The sequence below is a fragment of the Salmo trutta genome, chromosome 37, assembly GCF_901001165.1.
Source record: "Salmo trutta chromosome 37, fSalTru1.1, whole genome shotgun sequence".
In the NCBI taxonomy this organism is placed as follows: Eukaryota; Metazoa; Chordata; class Actinopteri; order Salmoniformes; family Salmonidae; genus Salmo; species Salmo trutta.
In genome coordinates this window covers 7,888,549-7,914,751 of record NC_042993.1, presented here as the reverse complement: position 1 = coordinate 7,914,751, position 26,203 = coordinate 7,888,549, and the positions used below count along the sequence as shown (strand labels likewise).

The following is a 26,203-nucleotide window of genomic DNA, read 5'->3' as shown; positions in this document are numbered from 1 at the left end:
AGTGGGGGAAAAAAGTATTTGATCCCCTGCTGATTTTGTACGTTTGCCCACTTACAAAGAAATGATCAGTTTATAATTTTAATGGTAGGTTTATATGAACAGTGAGACAGAATAACAACAAAAAAATCCTAAAAAACACGTCAAAAATGTTAGAAAATGATTTCCATTTTAATGAGGGAAATAAGTATTTGACCCCTCTGCAAAACATGACTTAGTACTTGGTGGCAAAACCCTTGTTGGCAATCAGAGGTCAGACGTTTCTTGTAGCTGGCCACCAGGTTTGCACACATCTCAGGAGGGATTTTGTCCCACTCCTCTTTGCAGATCTTCTCCAAGTCATTAAGGTTTCGAGGCTGACGTTTGGCAACTCAAACCTTCAGCTCCCTCCACAGATTGTCTATGGGATTAAGGTCTGGAGACTGGCTACGTCACTCCAGGACCTTAATGTGCTTCTTCTTGAGCCACTCCTTTGTTGCCTTGGCCGTGTGTTTTGGGTCATTGTCATGCTGGAAAACCCATCCACGACCCATTTTCAATGCCCTGGCTGAGGAAAGGAGGTTCTCACCCACGATTTGACAGTACATGGCCCCGTCAAATGATGCGGTGAAGTTGTCCTGTCCCCTTAGCAGAAAAACACCCCCAAAGCATAATGTTTCCACCTCCATGTTTGACGGTGGAGATGGTATTCTTGGGGTCATAGGCAGCATTCCTCCTCCTCCAAACACGGCGAGTTGAGTTGATGCCAAAGAGCTCCATTTTGGTCTCATCTAACCACAACACTTTCACCAGTTGTCCTCTGAATCATTCAGATGTTCATTGGCAAACTTCAGATGGGCATGTATATGTATTCTTGAGAAGGGGGACCTTGCGGGCGCTGCAGGATTTCAGTCCTTCACGGCGTAGTGTTACCAATTGTTTTCTTGGTGACAATGGTCCCAGCTGCCTTGAGATGATTGACAAGATCCTCCTGTGTAGTTCTGGGCTGATTTCTCACCGTTCTCATGATAATTACAACCCCACGAGGTGAGATCTTGCATGGAGCCCCAGGCTGAGGGAGATTGACAGTTCTTTAGTGTTTCTTCCATTTGCGAATAATCGCACCAACTGTTGTCACCTTCTCACCAAGCTGCTTGGCGATGGTCTTGTAGCCCATTCCAGCCTTGTGTAGGTCTACAATCTTGTCCCTGACATCCTTGGAGAGCTCTTTGGTCTTGGCCATGGTGGAGAGGTTGGAATCTGATTGATTGATTGCTTCTGTGGACAGGTGTCTTTTATACAGGTAACAAACTGAGATTAGGAGCACTCCCTTTAAGAGTGTGCTCCTAATCTCAGCTCGTTACCTGTATAAAAGACACCTGGGAGCCAGAAATCTTTCTGATTGAGGGGGTCAAGTACTTATTTCCCTCATTAAAATGCAAATCAATTTATAACATTTTTGTTGTTATTCTGTCTCTCACTGTTCAAATAAACCTACCATTAAAATTATAGAGTGATAATTTCTTTATCAGTGGGCAAACATACAAAATCAGCAGGGGATCAAATACTCCCCCCCCCCACTGTACATTCAGGGCTCTCTGAAATTCTGATATCTCCCTTCCGTCATTATACTACTGTACCACAGAGAGCAATGGTATTCACACCATAATATGTTCAATATCTTACCAACACTGAATAAATAACTAAAGGAAACATTTTATCCCAAATATTTCTAATTTATTAATTTAAATAACTTAAAATGGACACAAAAATACCCACCCGTTCAGTTTCGCACAATGACTGTTTCCCAGGCACCTTCTCCCACCGAAGTAAAAGACAACTGTTGATTGTTTCCCTGGGAAATATAGGTGCCAACATGCATTTAGATCAGAGGGAGAAAACATGCCCAGGAAACCCAGCCAGAGGAGCGCATCGACTGGGGAGGTCTTTTCTATCAAATCTGGTGAGGCTTCCCCATTGACAAATACATTGGTTTTTCCAATTCTGGCCCATATGGGAACAGGATAGGAGCTGGACAGTGCATACGACTGGAGCAGGTATTTGATCCATACAAATCAAATGAAAAACGTTTAACAATAAAAGGTTCACAGGTACACTATTGGCAAATTAGTACTAAAGACCAGATGTGCCGCTAAGACCATATAAATAAATATCCATAATTATATATGGGATATAATTAATAATCAATGATATGCACAATCCTGCACCCTAACCTAATCCTGTATGGACAATAACCTACTTCATACAGGCACCAAGACATCTGAATATAGACATGTCACTTTAAAACCACTCTGGCAAATACTGGACAATGAATAAACAATGACAATTTTGTAAAAATGCAAAAACAGAATAGTCATACATGGGGATAAACATTTACAAAACAATAGGGGTGAAATAATTGTTTAGAAGTAATAATCAGACCAAATGTTGCTCCCTTCGTGTCCATCACATTTCGACCACTACTAGACAAACCTTTTCTAGGAAAACTGCTCATTATTGCTTCCTCATTTGACTACCCAATGAATGACCATCTCATCATGTTGTGTTTCACTCTATGAATCAAAAAACATTGCATAATCTAATAAGTCCTCTATCCTGACTCCCTTCCGACAACCTGATTTCGTATAAGGTAACTCAACTCAGACATGACAAAACATCTCACCAGTTTCCCAACACGAGGCTAGCTGGGCAGTACACAGTACCATTTCAGCAACAGGAGCCATGTCAAGAAGGGGGTGGGGAAAGAAAGAGGCATTTTCTGTTTTTGCAAAATATCTAAAGACATTTTGTTTAGTGAACACTGAACAGAAAGAAGCCTAATTTCAGAAAGGGAAGATGAGTCAGACTGAAGCTCAAACAGTCTAGCTACTGTATGACACACACAATCACTAGTGCTGTGTATGAAACCCAATAAAACCTCTCTCAGATCATGACAGTGAGGAACCATGGAGACAACTAACACACAGCGGTGAACCCATTTCAATTCAGTCACTTTTTCACAACATCCCTTTTGTTTTAAAACAACTTTCCATACATGTTTTCCCATGGAAGAAGTGGTCAAAGTGACTTTTTGGACCTAAATGCCAAAAACATTCAGGAGATAAAGGTGCTCAAAGTTGCCCCATTTTGCATACCCCACCCTACCAAGAAATTACCTAGTAGTCTGACAACCCTGTTTGCAAGCTTTAAAAATATATCAAATCGCAACCGTTTATCTTTTCCAGTGACGTAGACATGGATGTCTCATTGTGTGGTGGGGTATGCAAAAGGGGTCAACTTTGAGCACCTTTATCTTTTGTGTTTTGGCATTCAGGTCCAAAAACTGACTTTCTGAGCACTTCTTCAATGGACAAATATGTATGGAAGGTTTCATTCAAATCAAAAAGGGGTGCTGTCAAAAAGTAATTGAATGCAAATGGATTTATCCACAGGGGATTGGGAGAATATATGGCAATAAGGAATGAACAGGGATACAAGATGCAATGAGTACAAAAGGGACAGTACAGAGCCAGGGGGATAGAAAGAGTCTGGGAAAGAGGAACAATATTCAGTATATATATATATATATATATATACACACATACACACACACACACAAGACTCCATGCAGCATTAGAGTCGTCTCAACGCTCGCTTTTTATCAGTTTTCTTCTTCCCTACAACATTACTATTGCTACTACTACTGCTGGAGGTAGTACTGCTTCCATTGGCTCCGTTACCCAGAGCAGCAGAGGGGGCAACCCCTGGCCCCATCGCCCTCTTGGTAGGGTCCCCTGCGTGTTTTTTGGGCTGGGGGCCATCGGCGGGGTCCTGGGGCACCCCAGACGTCCCCCCGTGCCCCCCCATGGCATGGATCTCAGTGATGAGGCGAGCACGGGACGCATACTCTGTATAGTCTTCCAGGAGCAGACGCCCCGCCTCCTCGTTGAGAGCCGACTCAGGGTTGGGATGGATCATAAGGCACTTGATAGTCTGAGGGGAGAGAGAGAATGAACACCAGTGAGTCATCAGGGTATATTTCAAGGGTTTCCATGAACCAAGCAGAGATGACTACACAAAATGTTAAGAATATAAAATGAACCAGATACAATATTTTATTTCACCCATTGCTATTTTGGGTAATTAAGAAGCACCCATAGAGATGCTTAAATGTTTCTTACTAGTAATACATGTCTGAGTCCCAGCTCTGCCCTCCAGTCCCTCTTCAGGACGTTGACACAGATCTCTCCCTTGTGGCCCACATTAGGGTGGAAGATCTTGGTTAGGAAGTAGCCCTTTGGTGGTGCAGCAGGGAAGTCCTTCCCCAGGACCAGGCGCATCCGGAAAACACCCCCGGCAAACGGGGTTCCTTCTATTGAAGCACAATAAATAAACCACATCAAGCGGGGGTTGACATTACCGGTTATCCAGAGTAGGTAAACTGAACAGTTGGTAAGGTAGAATCTGCCTTTTGTCCTGAAGACAAGCGTTCATTCACGTCGACTCGTGTTCCATTTGTTCATGTGCATAAGCGACTCAACAAAAAAATAAATCAAGCCAAGTGATCACACAGTTCTCCCTACATTCTCTTTCACCTCTATTACGCATCTCACTCCATTCAGATCCGACCGCTCCCTCTACACAAACGCACCCAAGCTCCCATTAAGACTATAGAAATTACTGCTTATAAAAATACATCTAACAGATGAGATACACAAACAAAACTGTAGACAAGCTACATTCCTTGCCAAATCACGACAGCTTTATCACAAATTCAAAATGGACTGGTTGATTAAAGTAGGGAAACGTGTTCCAACTACGAGCTGCAGATTTGAAAAAAATAAATGCATCTGGTCTATTAGCGAACTGCTAGTCTGTCATTTAGAATAGGTCAGATGGACATATGTTACAAAAACATTGTTTTGATGAAGGCAAATAGCCAATAATAAGCTAATTACACCCTGTTAAAACAGGAGGAGGCTAAACGTGCAGTGATATTGATGAGAAAGACACCTGTTTTGGTAGCAAATGTCAGTGCTCAAATGGCGGTAGGAGTCCATAATTTGTCAAATTACCTTGCAACTCAAGTAGGCCTAAGTGTTTTCCAGTTCAAACAGTGAAGATTGGACAACTAAATAAAATGTTAAGGCCTTTGTGCCAACTGCCTCTAGTAGTGTGTTAGCTAGCCAGTGTGTAATCTGAGCATAGTTGAGGTCTAACCTGGTCGCTACTTTCAGAACTATTGTCTAAAAAGTACCGGAGACTTAAATTTCATGCCTCTATGGAGTATTTTACATGTGTGATCATTACTTCATACTTTAACACACACTTTAACCCTTTTCATCAGAAGTCTGTCAGAGTCAAGGCGTCTGTCTGCATGCTTCCCAGCCAAAACAGTTCGGAAGAGTTTGTGCAAAAATTAAGACAATATTTTGTGCCGTTTGTGTTAGTTTTGGACTTCGGTACGTTTTTTTGTTGTTGTTCGGGCGCACATTTTTTCTTGTGGCAAGCCAAAGTTGGTTGTCAGAGTAAGTAGGCGAAGTCTACACCCCTTTGTCAGTGATTGGCCAACAGTAGGGATTCTTCAGTGAAGTCGGTTGTCATTCAACGAGAGATGACTCGTTTTCATGAAAATGTTTCATTGCAAAATACTGCAAACATCATTGTCAAAAACGTCAAAACTATTAACAGATTTCTTAGATTAATTCTGACTATGTTGAGGAAGTGTATACTGGCTATGGCGTTTAACAATGGACAAACAATACTATTTCTGCTTTTTACTTGTTTTTCCAAGCGAAGGTCTTTTAAGGGAGTATGCGAGCACACTCGTCTGGTTCGCCTAGCCGACTTCGGCTAACCGCCAGCTGAACTGAAGCATGCTGACGCCTTAAGGGAACTTCTTTACAGATTTAGCATGAAACTTATGCAAAAAGGGGTTTGAATAGTGTCGTAAGTGTGCTGACTCATTCAAACAAAGTTCAAATGAAAGGTACTTGAATTTTTTTAACATTTGTACATGTAAAATACCATTTTCGTTTTTTTGGGCAAGTGACCATGACCTTTGCCTGTACTTGCCCGATGGACAAGTACCTTTGAGAGCTTAATGTCAACCCGAGCATTAAGCATGTTCTACGTTACAGCTTCCCTAGGCAGACAAAACATTTCCCATGACACAGAGGTATGCATTACCTGGTCCCTCGATGGCTGTGTGGAGTTCTGTGATGTCTTCCTCGCTGGGGTAGATCTTGATGCCCTCAGGGGGATCTGCAGCTAGTGCAGACACCTCTTTGTACACCAGACGCAGAACCTGGGGCGGCAAGTTCTCTACATTGGAGTTCTATAAAATGGGGCACACACACATACATTACTATTCTGTCCCACTACCAACGGAAAGGTGCAAATATGATAAATACTATAGAAAATCTCAGTAAGGGACAATTTCAGTAAAGCTGTCACCAAAATGGTTGCTCAGAATCAATGTAGCTATCTACTGTCTGATAAGCCTTAGGCCTGTAGCCGATTAAACTCAACTCCGCGATTTATGATGGAGATGAGCTGCGATTAGTGTGAACAGACTGGAGCTCCTTAGTCACAAAATACATTTTTATCAATGAATACTGATTTCAACACCCAAAGAATAGCCCACAATTACACACATTTCTGCGTAATTGCGGGGTATTCTTTGGATGCTACAAATCAGTAGTTTTTGATAAAAACGTAATTGTACGGGACTAAGGAACTCCAGTTTGCCCACACTAGTCGCTGCTCAACTCCATTGTAAATCGTGGTGTTGAGTCGGCTACAGTACAGGCCAGGTGGTGATTCACGATAATATCATGAGAGTGCAGTGGATAATCTGTGTGTCACAACTGACAACTGCGATTTCAGCCAACGTCTGGCAGTTTACTCCATTGATAAATGTACAAACCGGTCAAAATTAAGATATTGTATTAGCATTTCCTTGCCATACAAAACGGACATCAAGTTAGCCATTCTGTCTTTGTCAAATAAAGCTAGGTTGTAACTAACTAGCGAATTAACAGTTAGCCGAAAGCTAGCTAATGGTAGCATTGCTGCCTACAATTACTGACTAGTTCACATTGTGAAGTCAAATAGCTAATGTACCATTAAATCGCCCAACCGTGTAACATATTGATGTAGTTCTTATTACAGCTCATCAATTTAGCTAAGAGAGGAAATAAGATATCTAGCTAGCAAGCTAACATTAGGTAGGTAGCCAGCCAAAATCATCATTAGGTAGCTAGCTAACTTGCATAGCTATCTACATACGCCAACTTTGGGGTGTGCTAACGTTATGATTATAATTTGCTGACAATAGTGGAGAAGTTAGTTAGTGGTTAATCTTTATGTTGGACAGTTTTCCAATTAAATTGTGTTCGGGAGAAGTGTCAACACTGAACTACCCTGCAAAAGACAATCGTTGCTAACGTTATATCAGCTAACGCCAGTTAGTTAACTATAGCACGCAAACAACCAACTAACGTTAGCTACCCAACTTAACTAGTTAGCTAAATTAGGTCTCGGCTAAGTAACGTTACTGTAGTTAGCTAGTTAACGTTAGCTAAAAAGCTGGAAAACAATTTGACTTGCTTTGTTAGCTAGCTAAATAACCAATAATTGTATCCATTTCTGAAAGTGTTTGTAAACAATTTTAACTTACCATGTCTTCCGGAGAAAAATAGTGTTTAGGTGACTGGGGCTAGCTAACTCTGTAATCCTTGTCTAAATAGCAACGGTAGCTAGCAACTAATAAATGCTTACAGCTTATGCTTGATTGACGAGAAAGTGGTCCACGACACCTCAAATAAATTAATAAATGCAGTTATCGCCAACTATTTAGATCTCGAATGGCCAAGCAAGCGATCAAGTTATTATGCTAACGCGTTAGCCAGCTGCAGCTTGCTAGCTGAAATGATTCTCCTCAAAAGTTCAGATACACTGATAGCACGTAAACTCCAATTCGTTATTCTGCTAAAAAAAAAAAAAAAAAAAAAAAGAGCCTGCTTTTTGGGGTAAATAACGTATGCAGTGAAGGGAAGCGAGCTACTGGAAGAAAGTGTTTTTAGCCAAAGTTATGTGGTGGCCAAGTACTAGAGTAGCTAGCCAGCTACTATTTTCGTTGACACGAAACACAACTACGATCTCCCAAATGAAATTGTGTTGTGTTGACCAATCGGCACTTTAGCCATACAACACGTGTACAAACAACTTAACCAACAAGACCAATCACATATCGTAGGTGCTCTGTCGTCATCATACTTGACATTTCCACCAGCCATCCAAAGTCGAAAATGTCAAAAATGCTTCCAAGCCATAGGTGCGTTTGAAAAACTCATACCCACCCAGAGGGTAGGCCTTCATCTTGACAGACAGCCGCACACAATATAAACTTTTTTCTAAACTTCAATATAACCTAACCCCAGTGAACTTAACTCTACCATACAGTATACCTATAGACGGCAGTGTCAGAGGAAGGCTTAACAAATTATCAAAGACTGTTCTCTCTGCTGGCGCAAGTGGTACCAATCAAATCAATGTACCAAGTCTGGAACCAACAGGACCCTGAACAGCTTCTACCCCAAACCAAAGAGGTTTCTGAGTGGTGCAGCAGTCTAAGGCACTGGATCTCAGTACTAGAGGTGTCACTACAGAGCCTGGTTCGTTTCCAGGCTGTATCACAACTGGCCGTGATTGGGAGCCCCATAGGGCAGTGCACAATTGGCCCAGTGTCGTCTGGGTTAGGGTTTGGCTGGGTAGGCCGTCATTGTAAATAAGAATTTGTTCTTAACTGACTTGCACTGACTCTATGCACACTCACATATACTTACACTGACACCCCAACACACATATGCATACTGACGCCACACACACACTCACCACATACACTGCTGCTACTGTCTATTATCTATTCTGTTGCCTATTCTCTTTACCCCCACCTATATGTACAATACATAGCTACCTCAATTACGCTGTACCCCTTCACATCGACTCTGTACTGGTACTCCCTCGTCATTCACTGCATATTTATTCCTTGTATTTCTATTTTATTTGTATTTATTTTATTTGATCTTTAACTATGCGTTGTTGGAAAAGGACCCGTAAGTAAGCATTTCACTGTGAGTCTACACCTGTTGTTAACGAAGCATGTGACAAATAAAATGTGATTTGATTTTCATTTAATTATTCGAGGTACTATTATTTTTAGCTAACATTGAACTCCTTGCCACTCCTGTCATTTGCTTTGGCAAGGAGTGGAATGTAATAGATGAGCAGAGACACAGAGATGGCAACCAGGCTAGAATGAGAGAATTAGTCAAAATGTTAGATATGCTTGGGAATTACAACAGTAGCAACTCTGTGTAACAATATGGTCGTCATTCTAATGTTCACACATAACGCCATCCATTGCAAGGCATTACAACAAATGTAGCTATTTCTCAAACCTGTCCACATAATTCTTTAGGATCTTCCACAAATCACCTTTTCACTCTTCATGACTTTTGGTAAGCAGCACAATAAAACCCGGGTACGTAACCCCTTGTTGCATTAGGTAAAACATTTATTTGCTCATGGTTAAGGTACCAAACCATCAAGCACTAGCATCCAACATTATAATAAGGGGTTAATTATCTGTACTTGTAAGACTCTTATCACATGAATTACCTGCATGGAGGAAACTTTTACAGCTCACAGCAAATCTAATGTAAGTGTTGCTTCCGTACAAACAAAAAACAGAAAACATCACAGCCTGCCAACCCCAGTCTACTGACATCAATGTGTGATTGTGGGGACATCAACTCAGATTGAATTTGAAAGCCCCTGGCCCTGACCAACCGTCCTGAGAACTATGGTCACAAAGGCCAGAGTGGGAAAGTGCCTACCATGTGCCAGACACAGAATATTGCCTGTTATTTAAAAGTAAATGAATGTAGATGAGTGATTATTAATGCCATCCTCAAGATACATTGATACACTCGAGATTTGAAAAGGTACATTCCAAGTAACATTACATTTATATTATTCCTAGTATCCATCATTTTGGAAGGGAAAGTTTTGGCCTTCCACCCCCACTGAGACTTTTTCCTGCAGTATTTCTAGTGACCACTAGAGAGCGCCTCATCACTACATTGTCTGCGTGTTTTTATTTTTAGATTCTGGTTCTGGATGTTTTCTTCGAATTATTTGTAGGAAAACAGAGCACAGACATTTTCCCTTGTGTTCCTTTCTGCAATCAGAAAATATTTTTCGATTAATGACATGATTGCTTGTGTCATATGCAAATACTTTTTGTCAAATGTGATTTTTATGGCTCTTAATTGCGATGTTGTAAAAATACAATAAAATACAATAAAGTCATTCAATCATTTTTATTTACATTAAACAGTTAAACAGTTTATACTAAGGCACTAACTTGTAACGCTCATTTGGACAGGATGTTTGTGACTTTTCCCATAGAGATAGATAGAGGACTCTAGTGCCCAAATGTCTATTTGGAATGGGCAGCGCCATTGAGCACTTTCACCATTTTGAAGTAGTCACTGGGTGGGACTTCCTATGGGTTAAGGAAGGATCACATAATTCCAACCAGGTCACCAGGAGGGATCAGCCAATGCATTATACTTGTGAACAAACATTCCATAACTGCAGGTGGCAGTTAATCGGCAAGCTTTATACCTGTTGAAACAACGCACTCCAGGTGGCAGTATGCACCAAGTGGCCAGGGTTCCGGTCAAGAAGCATGGTTTTGACTGCTCCCACAGTTTTGCTTCTGTACCGCAGTTTAATCTTAAGGATCAGACCCTTTTTTTCAATTTTCGCCTAAAATGACATACCCAAATCCAACTGCCTTTAGCTCAGGACCTGAAACAAGGATATGCATATTCTTCATACCATTTGAAAGGAAACACTTTGAAGTTTGTGGAAATGTGAAATTGATGTAGGACAACATAACGCATTTGATCTGGTAAAAGATAATACAAAGAAAAAAAACACGCGTTTTTTTTTGTACCATCATCTTTGAAATACAAGAGAAAGGCCATAATGTATTATTCCAGCCTGGGCGCAATTTAGATTTTAGCCACTAGATGGCAGCAGTATATGTGCAAAGTTTTAGACAGATCCAATAAACCATTGCATTTCTTTTGAAAATGTTGTATCAAGACTGCCCAAATGTGCCTAATTGGTTTATTAATACATTTTCAAGTTCATAATTGTGCACTCTCCTCAAACAATAGCATGATATTATTTCAAAGTAATAGCTACTGTAAATTGGACAGTGCAGTTAGATTAACAAGAATTTAAGTTTCTGCCCATATCAGATATGTGTATGGCTAGGGAATTTATTTTGTTACTTACAACCTCATGCTAATCACATTAGCCTATATTAACTCAAACGTCCCGTACACCCGGCCCAGAAAGACAATTTCCATACACTGTCACATAGAGAAGTCAGATTAGAAAATTCTTAATAAGACACTTAGTCATCTCCTTTGTGAACAAAACATTCAATTCATTTTCAATAATTGTTGCTGAGGCCGTTTTTTTTCCGTCACTCACAGCCGAAGATATTAACATTTTATATTCATCAAATGTCTGCTCTGTTTTTGGATGATGTGATGACGTCATCCCTGCTTGCGCTGCTCCTTGTGCGGTTGCATCCCAGATATAGACGGTCCATGAAATTAATCAACGTATGCGAAAGTGAGTAGATTACCTTGAAAACAACGGGCGGACATCTTGGATGTAGTCTTCAGTTCTTATTATATCTCAGTGGTATGCACAAATTCAGTTTGCTTACCAAATCATAGAAAATGGACTACTTCGAAATGGAGATGCGCTGTCCTTGCTCTCACAAACACCACAATGGTACATATACGATGATGCGATGTTTATCTAAGTCTATGGGCTTTTCCAGGCGCGCCATCTTTGCTGGCACCACGCATAGTTCCTGGCTTTCAGCGCGCACTAATCCCTGATTGGATAGCCTGATGCGCGTTGCAGAGAAATTCAGCGAGGACAAAAACTACGCTCGCTCCAATTTACGGGGCGTGACAGTTGAACAACAACAATCAAGCTTCCGGTTTTTCCCCATTCTTACTAGAGTTCACTAGCATGTTCTTGTGAGCGTAAAATCGCACAATCAGCAAGTTTATGTATAATAGATTTACGTGTACACTAGGTACATTTTATTAGTCGTGGAATAAGAGCACCGAAAGAACTATTACTGACTTTGATACACCGCTTTATTTGGCCATTACACTGCGGACAACTTCCAATACGGTAAAGACTGATCTAGTTAGTTAGCTAATAATTGAATGAAATGAAGCATTCTATTGGACTTCGAATGTACTTGTTTTTTTCTGGAGTATTACAGAGGAGATAGCTATTGTTTTGTTCCCTTGGAAAGAGTTTCATTCATTCCCTTTTCACTGTTTTGTTAAGTTCATATATTCAACAATATATTGGACAGCTGCAGTCAACATGCTTATGTTTTGTGTATTTTGTCTATCAACAGGGTTATTATGAGCGAAGGAGAGGTATTCCATGAGAAGCAGCGACTGGAGTTGTGCGCCATTCATGCTCTGAACAACGTTCTGCAAGAACAAGTGTTCACCAAGGAGACGGCAGATGATATCTGCAAGCGGTGAGGTCACTTGGGTCAGGCGATGAGTGTGTAATGTCATCTTTAGGGGGCGGTGTTTTGGCTAAACAGGGTTCTTTGTGTCAATGATAACACACAGGCTCTTCAATATGCAATCTCTGCATGTAAATCATCAAGTACTGCTATTAGCCTGTGATCCAAAGAGCACCCACCACACACTTTCTCCATGAGTTCCAAGAGCATGTGAATCCGTTTTTACCATGTTCCCCTCTTTCCCAGGCTAGCTCCACAATGTGTGGTGAACCCTCACCGCTCAATGCTGGGCACAGGCAACTATGACGTCAACGTCATCATGGCTGCCCTACAGAGCAGAGAGTTGGCTGCAGTATGGTGGGACAAACGCAGGTCAGACTTCAATACCTCAGGGCCAGACAGATTCGGAAGAGATGATTGGCAATGAAATACACCTGTGTAATAAATTCAAATCCAACCAAGTACTGCTACAGGTCACGAAGAGCTACAGTTTTATTGACCAAAGAAAATCTACTGATAAGGAAACTTCGCCACAGATTCTGTCTACTCCTACTGTTCATCACTGTTCCTACCCTTCACCACCACTGTGGCTCTGTTGATTTTAACCCAAAATCTCCTTCCCTTTTTTCTATTTCTCCCTCAGAACAGTACAGAGTCTCTGTGTTGACAAGGTCCAGGGGTTCATCCTGAACGTTCCGTCACGTGTCTCTCTCGGAATTGTGTCCCTCCCCGTCAAGCGGCGGCACTGGCTTGCAGTGCGCCAGGTTAATGGACACTACTACAACCTCGACTCCAAACTAAAGAGCCCTGTCTGCATCGGGAACGAAGCAGATCTCCGGTGAGTGAAGGGAGGGACGACGACTATGCAGACATGTATTGTACAACTCCTAATCAAAGACCCAGTATCCAACTTTAAGCTCAACTTGTCATGCTTGTTGTTTACAAACAGAAATGTCCCTCTGTAAAAAAAAAAAAATCATAGTAATCCTGTCAGGAACTCTTGAACGCAGCCCACAATTTCACTGTGGTAGACTACTAGTCAGTTAGAGTTCGATCTCATCCTGTTAGAGGAGTGGTCACATGGGCTTACCACAGTGTCTGTTTGTACTTTGCACTCTTGTAAACCAGTCTCTCTCACTCTCCCAATTGCTCTCTCTCCTTCACCACACTCCACTTCTCTCTCAGTACATTTCTCAGTGAACAGCTGTCTCTGGACGTGGCAGAGATGCTCCTAGTTGTGAGGAGGGACGTGGAGGAGTACGGAACCTGGCTGAACTCTGATGACCTCAGGAAGTGATTCCTCTGGCCTGAGCATTCCATTCATTCAGCATGGGACTCAAACTCCTGCTCTACTCTGGAAAAACAAATAACATTTTTAGAAAACAAGAGACGCTTAACAAAAAGTACATATTTCAGGAAATGCATTACCGGTTGCTGAGGAGTGTGGGCACTCTTATACACACACACACAAAGTTCCGAAGAGAATTTAAGATGACGAGGGATTTCTCTCCCAAATGGCTTGTTTGTAACAGTTTACTGTCCATTGTTTGGATTTCTACACTACAACTGCATCTATATCCTCTTTCCTTCTTACGCGGCTGTGCACTGCACTGTCGAGGTAGACCAGTTAGAACTGGTTTGTCTTTATTCTATGCACTGAGGAGGTACAGAGGAGGTACTGGATGTCATGTTGACACCTGACTGTGTGAAAATAATGCTTCTGTTTGTGTTCTGTCTGCGTCTACATCTAACTATGCATATCCAAGTGAATGGGAGCACTGTCTTTCTGTTACACGTGCTCAAACTACACACACAGAGGATATAAAGAAAATGTTATTTATATGTAACGATGTGTCTCGTTGTCTTTCAGAGGTTCAGCAGTACAGTTCATTCACAGTTGAGTGACTTAAACAAGGCCAAACTTTATTCATTGTTATTATTTTATTTATATTAGACTCTGGAGTGAAAAAGGATGCCATTCAAAAGGAGCATTGATTATACCATACAAACGCAATTCAAGGGTTAACAAGGTCAGTAGGCAAGGAGGGTGTTCAATGAAATCTGACATTGCATATTTACATAACATCCTATAAAGACCCCAGAAACCCACTGCTATATAGTTATTATTGCTATTTACGGTAGGGCTACTGCAGCACCAGTGGCAGGAGTTTTATTGCTATGTGCCTACTGTCATTGCATGGGATTTGTAGTTCTCTAATGGTATCGGGTTGGATGGGAGTTGTAGTTCACCATTCAGCCTACAGAGAGGAAGTACTATAGCCCTCTCTTGAATGTTCTTTTTAAGAGCAAAGTTTCATGAGGGGATGGGCAACTCCAGTCCTTGGGGACTTGGTGTCCCTTCTGCACCTGACTCCAATAATCATGATCTTCAGTTTAGAATGCAATTAGTTTAATCACGACTCCAGCCCCAAGGACAGGAGTTGCCCATCCCCGATTTAGATAATGTCATCAACAGTGAAATGTATAGTATCAGAAGGTAATACAAGGGAGGTACAGAATTTTCACCTATAAAAAGTAAATCAAATAAAAATTGCATGTTGAATACCAAGTGAAGAGACTGCATATTCATTCACCCAAAAATGTGTCTTGTTTCTATGTGTCAGTGTTTCTCTACAACAAGATATAGATATAAAAAAGTGAAAATAAATTGATGCTACATTTAAAAAACATAGAACTACAATGTCATAACGTCAATACCATCCTGGCTCGCCGCGCAACTGTTGACACTGGACAGACAACGGGGATTGTAAGGGGTGACTTTGACCAAGTGAACCTGGTTCAGACCTCTTCATAATCATGCTACCTACTGTATCTATCTGACATTAGCTTACTGTGAGGTTCTACAGCAGGCCATTCAACCTTGTTGGTACTGATGTTAGGCACCTTCAATTTACATCTAAAGCTCATATTTTGGGTATTAGTTATTTTTTCTTCATCTCAGTAAAGTGTCCATTCATAAGAAAACGGGGAGAAAAAAAAAATCTGTACTTTTTTAAACCAAACAAAATTAGCGTGAATACAGGTTCCTTGAATGGGTGGAGTTGGGGTGTGTTTGACTACCCCCATAACCAGTCAGCATGCTGGGAGAGTACTGTACTTTCAGAAACAGCGTTTTGATTCGATATGGGGGAGTCGCCATTGAAGATCCACAGAGGAGGGTGTGCAGAGAGAAGGGAGACAAGAAAACAAGAAATCTCCATTATTCAAATTTGTTTCAAAATCATCTCATGTATGAAGATGAGCACTCACATGGTCACATTATTCCCCTAACAACAGGGGTAGAGGAGGAAGAAGTTATTCACAACCACTGATCCAGGGTCTTTACCTCCAAATGGTTAAGGTTAGGAATGGGTGTCAGGTAATCTGATCCCAGATCAGAGGTGGATGGAGGCAACTTCTACCTCAAGCACCAGGGACTGTTGTAAAAGTTAGAACTGGGATGGTAATGCTAGAAAGGACAAAGGTAGGGTAATGGTTAGGGTTAGGTCTCAGGTTTGTGGTCAGAAAGCACTGTATTTACGTCCTTTCTAGCATGTCCAAAGTCAGAGAGGTGACAACCGATGGAGTTAGTTGTTAGGGGCAGAAAGTGAGCTTTCCCATTCAAGCGATAGTACACATACTTTAGGTTAGTTGAATAAAAAAAAGCCAGTTTACAGCAGGTGCGTAGACAAAATGTAGTTGGTAGATGGGCCTGCAGAAATTTGGATGGGCCAACACCACCCAGGCCCACACTCCTGCCCTACAGGGTCCTGTGAGGTTGGAGCCACACCACCACCACAACCATCACAACCATCATCACCACTACCATCACAACCATCCCCACTACCATCACCACCACTACCATCACAACCATCATCACCACAACTACCATCACAACAACTACCATCACAACTATCACCACTACCAACACCAACATCCCCACTACCATCACAACCATTATCACCACTACCATCACCACCACTACCATCATCACAACCATTATCACCACTACCATTATCACCACTACCATCACCACCACTACCATTATCACCACTACCATTATCACCACTACCATCACCACCACTAACATCACCACTAACATCACCACCATCCCCACTACCATCACAACTATTATCACCACCATCACAACCATTATCACCACCACCATCACCACCACCATCCCCACTACCATCACAACTATTATCACCACTACCATCACCACCATCACCCCATCCCCACTACCATCACAACCATTATCACCACTACCATCACCACCATCCCCACTACCATCACAACCATTATCACCACTACCATCACCACCATCCCCACTAACATCACAACTATTATCACCACTACCATCACCACCATCACCACCATCCCCACTACCATCACCACCATCCCCACTACCATCACAACTATTATCACAACCATCATCATCACCACTACCATCACAACCATCATCACCACAACTATTATCACCACCACTACCATCACAACCATTATCACCACTACCATCACAACTATTATCACCACTACCATCACCAACATCCCCACTACCATCACAACCATTATCACCACTACCACCACCACCACTACCATCACTACCATCATCACAACTATTATCACCACTACCATTATCACCACTACCATCATCACCACTACCATCATCACCACTACCATCACCACCACTACCATCACCACCACTACCATCACAACTATTATCACCACTACCATCACCACCATCACCACCATCCCCACTACCATCACCACCACCATCCCCACTAACATCACAACTATTATCACCACTACCATCACCACCATCCCCACTACCATCACAACCATTATCACCACTACCATCACAACCATCACCACTACCACTACTACCATCATCACCACTACTACCATCATCACCACTACTACCATCACCATCACTACCTTCACCACCATCCCCACTACCATCAAAACCATCATCACCACTACCATCACCACCATCCCCACTACCATTACAACCATCATCACCACTACCATCACCACCACTACCAGTTAGTTAGATCCAGAATGTTTATTATCGACTAACAACAAACGTACAGGCAAATAACACCTCGAGGGACGGTTTACACGCATAGTGATGACAAATGCCACAGATTAGGATGTCACGAATACAAAGGAACTCACAGAGGGGGGTGGGGACTGCCTGTCAGTCAGGGGTAGGCTCTCATAGCCAGGGTTGCCATTGGAGGAAACGTTTGGAGTCCTGTATAGAGACAGAAAGAGAGAGGAAACGAAAGGAAAAGGAGGAAGGCAGAAGAGGAGGAGTAGGAGCAGGAGTGGAGAATGAGTGAGAGAGGGGAAAAAGGGATGAGACACATTGAGAAAGACATAAAGAGGGAGGTGGACCAAAGGAGGGAACCGAGGTGGGGTAAGAAGAGAAAGGGAGGAAGAGCGATTAGCGAAATGGTGATGTAGAAACGGACCTCCTTATAACTGGTGGCATTAGTGTTATTAGGGCACTACATCTACGTAGGCAGCGGGATAGCTGGTGGTTTCAGCATGGGGGACACAGACATTATACACACAGTCCACTCCTGATAAGTGCACTTTGGGAAATGCAAACTCATGTACAATGATGAAGTGCACATGTGTGTACAACGTGTACGTGCATTGCAACTTAAAACTTGAGACTTCACCAGTCCCAATTCAAAATACATTCATTTTTAATTGCTCTGGATATCCACATGCTCCACTTTAGTGCGTGCTTTCCAGACGGCCCCAAACCAGAGCATTTATCAGGAGTCCACTGCATTCTTATTGGTTATTGGGTACCTGGAATCTGAGTTACTTTACTCTGGGCAGTTTGGTCATGATACTGTTACTATTAGATCTAGGCTAGGGCCACTGACGATCAGTGTTTACAGCACCTGAATACATTAACTGGACTTGGCATTTAGTTATGTTCTACATGCTAAGGCATAAGGTAGGAAAGTACACTTCTTAGGGCATTAACTGGACTTGCAAAGTATAGAAAGAGAGTGAAAGAGAGGAAGAGACTCAGTGAGAGGGAGTGAGAGAGTGATAAAGAAATAATAAAGGACAGAGACGGAAAGAGAGAGAGGTGAGAGTAATTTGAGAGACTTGATAACATGAGACTTGGACACCACAGTGTGGATGGTGGGTGGGAGTGATGGAGTTTTACCTAGGTCAACTTGAGCCTCATATCTCCGCAGTATTAAGGCCTGTCTCTCAAATTATACCCTATTCCCCATATAGTGCAATACTTTCGGACACTTGGCCCAAAGTAGTGCACTATATGGTGAATAGGGTGTCATTTGAAACACACTCAAGATCTGTGAGTAATCGATCGGACCGGTCTATGTCTGTCTTGGAAGGCGCGACAGACCGATAGACAGACACACAGAAAGACAGACTTCTGGAGTTGTGTCTGTTTCTCTGCCTACCCTGCAGTCCACAGTAGACCTGTCTGTGTGTCTGTTTCTCTGCCTACCCTGCAGTCCACAGTAGACCTGTCTGTGTGTCTGTTTCTCTGCCTACCCTGTAGTCCACAGTAGACCTGTCTGTGTGTCTGTTTCTCTGCCTACCCTGCAGTCCACAGTAGACCTGTCTGTGTGTCTGTTTCTCTGCCTACCCTGCAGTCCACAGTAGCCCTGTCTGTGTGTCTGTTTCTCTGCCTACCCTGCAGTCCACAGTAGACCTGTCTGTGTGTCTGTTTCTCTGCCTACCCTGCAGTCCACAGCAGACCTGTCTGTGTGTCTGTTTCTCTGCCTACCCTGCAGTCCACAGTAGACCTGTCTGTGTGTCTGTTTCTCTGCCTACCCTGCAGTCCACAGTAGACCTGTCTGTGTGTCTGTTTCTCTGCCTACCCTGCAGTCCACAGTAGACCTGTCTGTGTGTCTGTTTCTCTGCCTACCCTGCAGTCCACAGTAGCCCGGTCTGTGTGTCTGTTTCTCTGCCTACCTTGCAGTCCACAGTAGACCTGTCTGTGTGTCTGTTTCTCTGCCTACCCTGCAGTCCACAGTAGACCTGTCTGTGTGTCTGTTTCTCTGCCTACCCTGCAGTCCACAGTAGACCTGTCTGTGTGTCTGTCTGCGTTGTGTGTGTGTTTGCTTCCCCTGACGAAGCGATCCGTATGTGTCTATATGGAGGCAGAGTGAATCTGACTACTCCATCACTGTACATGTATGGGTGGGTGTGAGGTAGAACTATATCCAATGTATTCCCAATGTCAAACGGTTGCCATGTGTGTTCATGTATGCTAACATTACAGGGTGTGGTGAAGTAAATATGTGTGTCTTTTCAAGCTGTCCATCTAAAACCTCTGTGTGTCTCTGTTTTGTGCCTCTCCTTTACTTTTGCTCGTTAACATAGCAGACTTAGTCAGTAGGTCTGTGTGTGTTCATGCACACTCCACTACTCCATACTGGGCCTATATGAGTGTCCTAATCTTGTTGGCTTCAATTGGGAGCTTCGAGTTGAAGTTACACCAAGGGACAGATCTAGGATCAGCTTACCCTCCCCCAAGTCTTCATCCTCAGCCACTATAGTAAAAAACTGACCTTAGATCAGTAACTGGGGGAAACTTCATTTTATTCCCAGGGGGTCTCTCTGAGGCAACTCTGTCTGTCTGTCTGTGTGTCTGTGTGTCTGTGTTACTCACGGGAGGGGTGGCGCGCTAGAAAAGGGAGGAGTCCACCCGGCCCCCTGGTAATTATAGAAGGGGGGCAAGGCCCCTCGCTGAGACCCCACGGCCGGCTGTCTACATGCCTGATGGGAAGTGAAGGGGTCCTCGCTCTCGCTGTCCGAGTCTTCATACTCCTCGGAATCACTGTCGCCCGTCGGAGAGAGGGGAGAGGAGAACAACAATTAGGGGTTTTGGTAACACTTTGTATGAACCTTTAAATCCTATGGAACAGATACGGAACACACTCTTCATGTGTGGAAGACAGACAACATCTGTGTACTTTTACCCTACTGTACAAGAAAACAAAAAACAATTGTTGTAAAATAGTAGTATATAGTACTGTGTAAAAGTTTTAGGCAGGTGTAAAAAAATGCTGTAAAGTAAGAATGCTTTCAAAAATAGACATGTTAATAGATTATATTTATCAATAAGCAAAATGCAAAGTGAGTGAACAGAAGAAAGGGTGTGACCACCCTTTGCCTTCAAAACAGTATAAATTCTTGTAGGTACACTTGCACAAAGTCAGGGATTTTGTAGGCATATAGTCAGGTGTATGATTAAACAATTATACTAAACAGGTGCTAATGATCATCAATTCATTTCTGCAAATGTTGGGGATTTGGTCAGAATTAATGGTCTCCTCAATACTGAGAAGTACAGGCAGATACTTATCCATCATGCAATACCATCTGGGAGGCATCTGATTGGCCCCAAATTTAATCTGCAGCATGACAACGACTCCAAACGTACAGCGAAAGTCATTAAGAACTATCTTCAGCGTTAAGAAGAACAGGGAGTCCTAGAAGTGATGGTACAGAGCCCTGATCTCAACATAATTGAGTCTGTCTGGGATTACATGAAGAGAGAGAAGAACCTGAGGCTGCCTAAATCCACAGAAGAACTGTGGTTAGTTCTCCAAGATGTTTGGGCCAACCTACCTGCCGAATTCCTTCAAAAACTGTGTACAAGTGTACCTAGAAGAACTGATGCTGTTTTGAAGGCAAAGGGTGGTCACCCCAAATATTGATTTGATGTAGATTTTTCTTCTGTTCGCTCACTTTGCATTTTGTTAATTGATAAATATAAACTATTAAACATGTATTTTTTTTAAGCATTCTTACTTTACAGCATTTCTTCACACCTGCCTAAAACTTTTGCACAGTACTGTATATATATATTTTAATCTGTTAAATGAATGGGTTTGTGATGGTGCATTCAGCAATGTCCTTTGGAATACAGACCTCCTGTTAATTTGACATCGATATTCGCAAATAGAAAAAAATGAATCCCCTTGTTGATCCCTGAATCTTTTTTCCCTTCATGTTTCTGGCTGTGACACAGTTGGAAGCTGTTTACTACAGACAGACAGAAGCTCTGACAGACCTGGAGGTACAGTAGTGAACTACATATCCATCCAGTACGTCAACCCACACCTAGAGATGCACCTCATAATAGTACAACCTTACCTTACTGCTGAGCAAGTTCAGAGGAAATGTTCCACTATGATATAGAAAACTTCAGCAACAACATTATGACATCAATAACATATCTCGTTCTCTCACACACACACACACACACACACACACCTGGGGAAGCTTCTCCAGGCGCCGGGCAGGGAACAGAGGATGGCAGTGAAGGCCAGAGCCGAAAGGAAAGAGTAGAGGGAGAGGTAGAGCAATCCCTCCATCCCGTCATAGCACAGGCCTTTCAAAGAGTCAATATAATCCTAAGAAACAGAGACAGAAAGAGCAAAAAGACTTGAGAAAAGAGCAAGAACACACCAGAGACCATTACACCCCATGTTAAACACTAGGCCTACCTTGTTGAGACCTCGACAGTTGAGTAGCGCCACTAGCTGGTGAAAGTTGCCCTCTGTGGCATTGAGAATCTGCTGAACCTCCCTGAGTGACTTCTACAACGACAATAAGTAAGGATAATATTACACTTAGTTTCATAAACATGTCACTGTGCTTTATATATTTGGCAGCCATTTTGTATCATGGGTTGCACCCTGGCCCAGTGTGACGTACCTCTGCCTTGGGGACCTGTGGGAGAGCATTCCGGTCCAGGCTGGATAGGTGTGTGTGGATGCTGGAAAGGGCCCTCTGTGACTGGGTCAGCAGCTGCAGACAACAGGTCATTGAAAATATTGCTTAGCTTAGCATCATCATGCTAAAACTGTATAATCCATAAACATCCTGATCAGTACCTATCAGAAAATACAAGTTTACTTACTGTCCTATATCAGTGCCACCAGGGTTGGAATTATAGAGCTGCCCAGAAACAATACTAACCCCCATATATTTACATTGGTCCAGCCCACTCATTTCAGGGCACTCAGAAGAGTCCATGTGTTATTGAAACCCTGATCCCCTAACACCACTACGTGAGACACAGCATCTACAGAGAACAGTTCCTACCTGCTGGAATGGGCTGTTCATACGTCTGCTGCAGGTCAGGTAATAATCCAACACGCCTGGATAGGACAGAGGACAGCAGCAGACCATCACTCAGCAATGAATACAGTGTGTCAGGGCATTTCAGCATCAAAATGAATGGCTATATGAATGAAATGATCAGAGACTCTTTGTTAGTGTGCAGCGATGCACTACTGTACCTGAGCTGGTCCCAGAGTTGAAGTGGGTGGAGTTGAGCACAAACGTGTTGGGATCTGTACAGAAGTCACTGACAGCCTGGAGATGCAGAGAGAGGTAGAGGGGGAAGAGAGGTAGAGTGGGATATAGAAAGAAAGACATAGAAAGAGAGAGGTGAAGGGGGAGAGAAATTGAGGGAGAGATCATAAGGGAAAAGTTAACAGAGATACAATGACTGAATGACACACTTCCCTCCTCAGATATCTGACTGCAGCACGTGGCCCACTGCCAGCTCTATTGACTTACTGAGTGAATCACATGTTGTATAGATCTACTGTCCCTCTCCATGCTGCATAGACCTACTGTCCCTCTCCATGTTGCATAGATCTACTGTCTCTCTCCATGCTGTATAGATCTACTGTCCCTCTCCATGTTGCATAGATCTACTGTCCCTCTCCATGCTGCATAGACCTACTGTCCCTCTCCATGCTGCATAGATCTACTGTCCCTCTCCATGCTGCATAGACCTACTGTCCCTCTCCGTGTTGTATAGATCTAGTGTCCCTCTCCATGCTGCATAGACCTACTGTCCCTCTCCATGCTGCATAGACCTACTGTCCCTCTCCGTGTTGTATAGATCTACTGTCCCTCTCCGTGTTGTATAGATCTACTGTCCCTCTCCATACTGTATAGACCTACTGTCCCTCTCCATGCTGTACAGCACAGAAAAAAAATTATGAAATGAAATGTATGCATTCACTACTGTAAGTTGCTCTGGATAAGAGCGTCTGCTAAATGACTAAAATGTAATATATAGACCTACTGTCCCTCTCCATACGGTATAGACCTACTGTCCCTCTCCATACTGTATAGACCTACTGTCCCTCTCCATACTGTATAGACCTACTGTCCCTCTCCATACTGTATAGACCTACTGTCCCTCTCCATACTGTATAGACTACTGTCCCTCTCCATACTGTATAGACCTACTGTCCCTCTCCATACTGTATAGACCTACTGTCCCTCTCCATGCTGCATAGACCTACTAACCCTCTCCATTCTGTACGGACCTACTGTCCCTCTCCATTCTGTACGGACCTACTGTCCCTCTCCATGCTGTGCAGACCTACTGTCCCTCTCCATAATGTGCAGACCTACTGTCCCTCTCCATAATGTGCAGACCTACTGTCCCTCTCCATACTGTATAGACCTACTGTCCCTCTCCATAATGTGCAGACCTACTGTCCCTCTCCATGCTGCATAGACCTACTGTCCCTCTCCATGCTGTATAGACCTACTGTCCCTCTCCATACTGTATAGACCTACTAACCCTTTTCATGCTGTATAGACCTACTGTCCCTCTCCATAATGTGCAGACCTACTGTCCCTCTCCATACTGTACAGACCTACTGTCCCTCTCCATAATGTGCAGACCTACTGTCCCTCTCCATAATGTGCAGACCTACTGTCCCTCTCCATACTGTATAGACCTACTGTCCCTCTCCATAATGTGCAGACCTACTGTCCCTCTCCATGCTGCATAGACCTACTGTCCCTCTCCATGCTGTATAGACCTATTGTCCCTCTCCATACTGTACAGACCTACTGTCCCTCTCCATAATGTGCAGACCTACTGTCCCTCTCCATAATGTGCAGACCTACTGTCCCTCTCCATAATGTGCAGACCTACTGTCCCTCTCCATAATGTGCAGACCTACTGTCCCTCTCCATAATGTGCAGACCTACTGTCCCTCTCCATAATGTGCAGACCTACTGTCCCTCTCCATAATGTGCAGACCTACTGTCCCTCTCCATACTGTATAGACCTACTGTCCCTCTCCATACTGTATAGACCTACTGTCCCTCTCCATACTGTATAGACTTACTATCCCTCTCCATAATGTGCAGACCTACTGTTCCTCTCCATAATGTGCAGACCTACTGTCCCTCTCCATGCTGCATAGACCTACTGTCCCTCTCCATGCTGTATAGATCTACTGTCCCTCTCCATACTGTATAGACCTACTAACCCTTTTCATGCTGTATAGACCTACTGTCCCTCTCCATAATGTGCAGACCTACTGTCCCTCTCCATAATGTGCAGACCTACTGTCCCTCTCCATAATGTGCAGACCTACTGTCCCTCTCCATAATGTGCAGACCTACTGTCCCTCTCCATAATGTGCAGACCTACTGTCCCTCTCCATAATGTGCAGACCTACTGTCCCTCTCCATAATGTGCAGACCTACTGTCCCTCTCCATACTGTATAGACCTACTGTCCCTCTCCATACTGTATAGACCTACTGTCCCTCTCCATACTGTATAGACTTACTATCCCTCTCCATAATGTGCAGACCTACTGTTCCTCTCCATAATGTGCAGACCTACTGTCCCTCTCCATAATGTATAGACCTACTGTCCCTCTCCATAATGTGCAGACCTACTGTCCCTCTCCATGCTGCATAGACCTACTGTCCCTCTCCATGCTGTATAGACCTACTGTCCCTCTCCATACTGTATAGACCTACTAACCCTTTTCATGCTGTATAGACCTACTGTCCCTCTCCATAATGTGCAGACCTACTGTCCCTCTCCATACTGTACAGACCTACTGTCCCTCTCCATAATGTGCAGACCTACTGTCCCTCTCCATAATGTGCAGACCTACTGTCCTTCTCCATAATGTGCAGACCTACTGTCCCTCTCCATACTGTATAGACCTACTGTCCCTCTCCATACAGTATAGACCTACTGTCCCTCTCCATATTGTATAGACCTACTGTCCCTCTCCATACTGTATAGACCTACTGTCCCTCTCCATACTGTATAGACCTACTGTACCTCTCCATAATGTGCAGACCTACTGTCCCTCTCCATACTGTATAGACCTACTGTCCCTCTCCATACTGTATTGACCTACTGTTCCTCTCCATACTGTATTGACCTACTGTCCCTCTCCATACTGTATAGACCTACTGTCCCTCTCCATACTGTATAGACCTACTGTCCCTCTCCATACTGTATAGACCTACTGTCCCTCTCCATACTGTATAGACCTACTGTCCCTCTCCATACTGTATAGACCTACTGTCCCTCTCCATACTGTATAGACCTACTGTACCTCTCCATACTGTATAGACCTACTGTACCTCTCCATAATGTGCAGACCTACTGTCCCTCTCCATACTGTATAGACCTACTGTCCCTCTCCATACTGTATTGACCTACTGTTCCTCTCCATACTGTATTGACCTACTGTCCCTCTCCATACTGTATAGAC

At 43.1% G+C, this 26,203-nt stretch overlaps 3 protein-coding genes and 1 long non-coding RNA gene across 8 annotated transcripts in view; 1 reads left to right on the top strand and 3 right to left on the bottom strand.

The window, feature by feature from the left end:
- Nucleotides 1–1,691: 1,691 nt before the first annotated feature.
- LOC115176647 (ubiquitin-conjugating enzyme E2 S-like) lies at nt 1,692–8,161 on the bottom strand. The gene is made up of 4 exons (XM_029736786.1): nt 7,658–8,161; nt 6,166–6,313; nt 4,158–4,348; nt 1,692–3,969 (listed from the first exon to the last, which is right to left on the bottom strand). The coding sequence occupies exons 1-4, from the start codon at nt 7,658–7,660 to the stop codon at nt 3,610–3,612; spliced, it is 702 nt and encodes a 233-aa protein (XP_029592646.1). The 5' UTR covers nt 7,661–8,161; the 3' UTR covers nt 1,692–3,609.
- Nucleotides 8,162–11,982: 3,821 nt separating this feature from the next.
- LOC115176364 (josephin-2) lies at nt 11,983–14,479 on the top strand. The gene is made up of 5 exons (XM_029736344.1): nt 11,983–12,276; nt 12,512–12,640; nt 12,878–13,003; nt 13,275–13,469; nt 13,817–14,479. Exons 2-5 carry the CDS (start codon nt 12,519–12,521, stop codon nt 13,926–13,928), a joined length of 555 nt encoding a protein of 184 aa, XP_029592204.1. The 5' UTR covers nt 11,983–12,276; nt 12,512–12,518; the 3' UTR covers nt 13,929–14,479.
- A 78-nt stretch (nt 14,480–14,557) lies between these two features.
- Nucleotides 14,558–26,203, bottom strand: part of LOC115176363 (protein tweety homolog 1) — a 31,372-nt gene continuing 19,726 nt past the window's right edge. The window contains exons 8-15 of one of the 5 annotated variants that reach the window (XM_029736339.1): nt 22,945–23,020; nt 22,748–22,803; nt 22,358–22,450; nt 22,147–22,239; nt 21,914–22,053; nt 20,304–20,471; nt 17,807–17,885; nt 14,558–15,743 (exon numbers count right to left, since the gene is read on the bottom strand). In XM_029736339.1, the coding sequence (XP_029592199.1) occupies nt 15,660–15,743; nt 17,807–17,885; nt 20,304–20,471; nt 21,914–22,053; nt 22,147–22,239; nt 22,358–22,450; nt 22,748–22,803; nt 22,945–23,020 (789 nt within the window). In that variant the 3' untranslated portion in view covers nt 14,558–15,659. Of the gene's footprint in view, nt 15,744–17,806; nt 17,886–17,927; nt 18,635–20,303; nt 20,472–21,913; nt 22,054–22,146; nt 22,240–22,357; nt 22,451–22,747; nt 22,804–22,944; nt 23,021–26,203 lie in introns of those variants that run through there. The other 4 variants (XM_029736343.1, XM_029736340.1, XM_029736342.1 and 1 more) reach the window with 4 other exon arrangements.
- On the bottom strand, nt 19,084–20,250 carry LOC115176365 (uncharacterized). Its single transcript, XR_003872234.1, has 2 exons — nt 19,717–20,250; nt 19,084–19,669 (listed from the first exon to the last, which is right to left on the bottom strand). It is a non-coding gene; the product is annotated as an uncharacterized LOC115176365 (long non-coding RNA).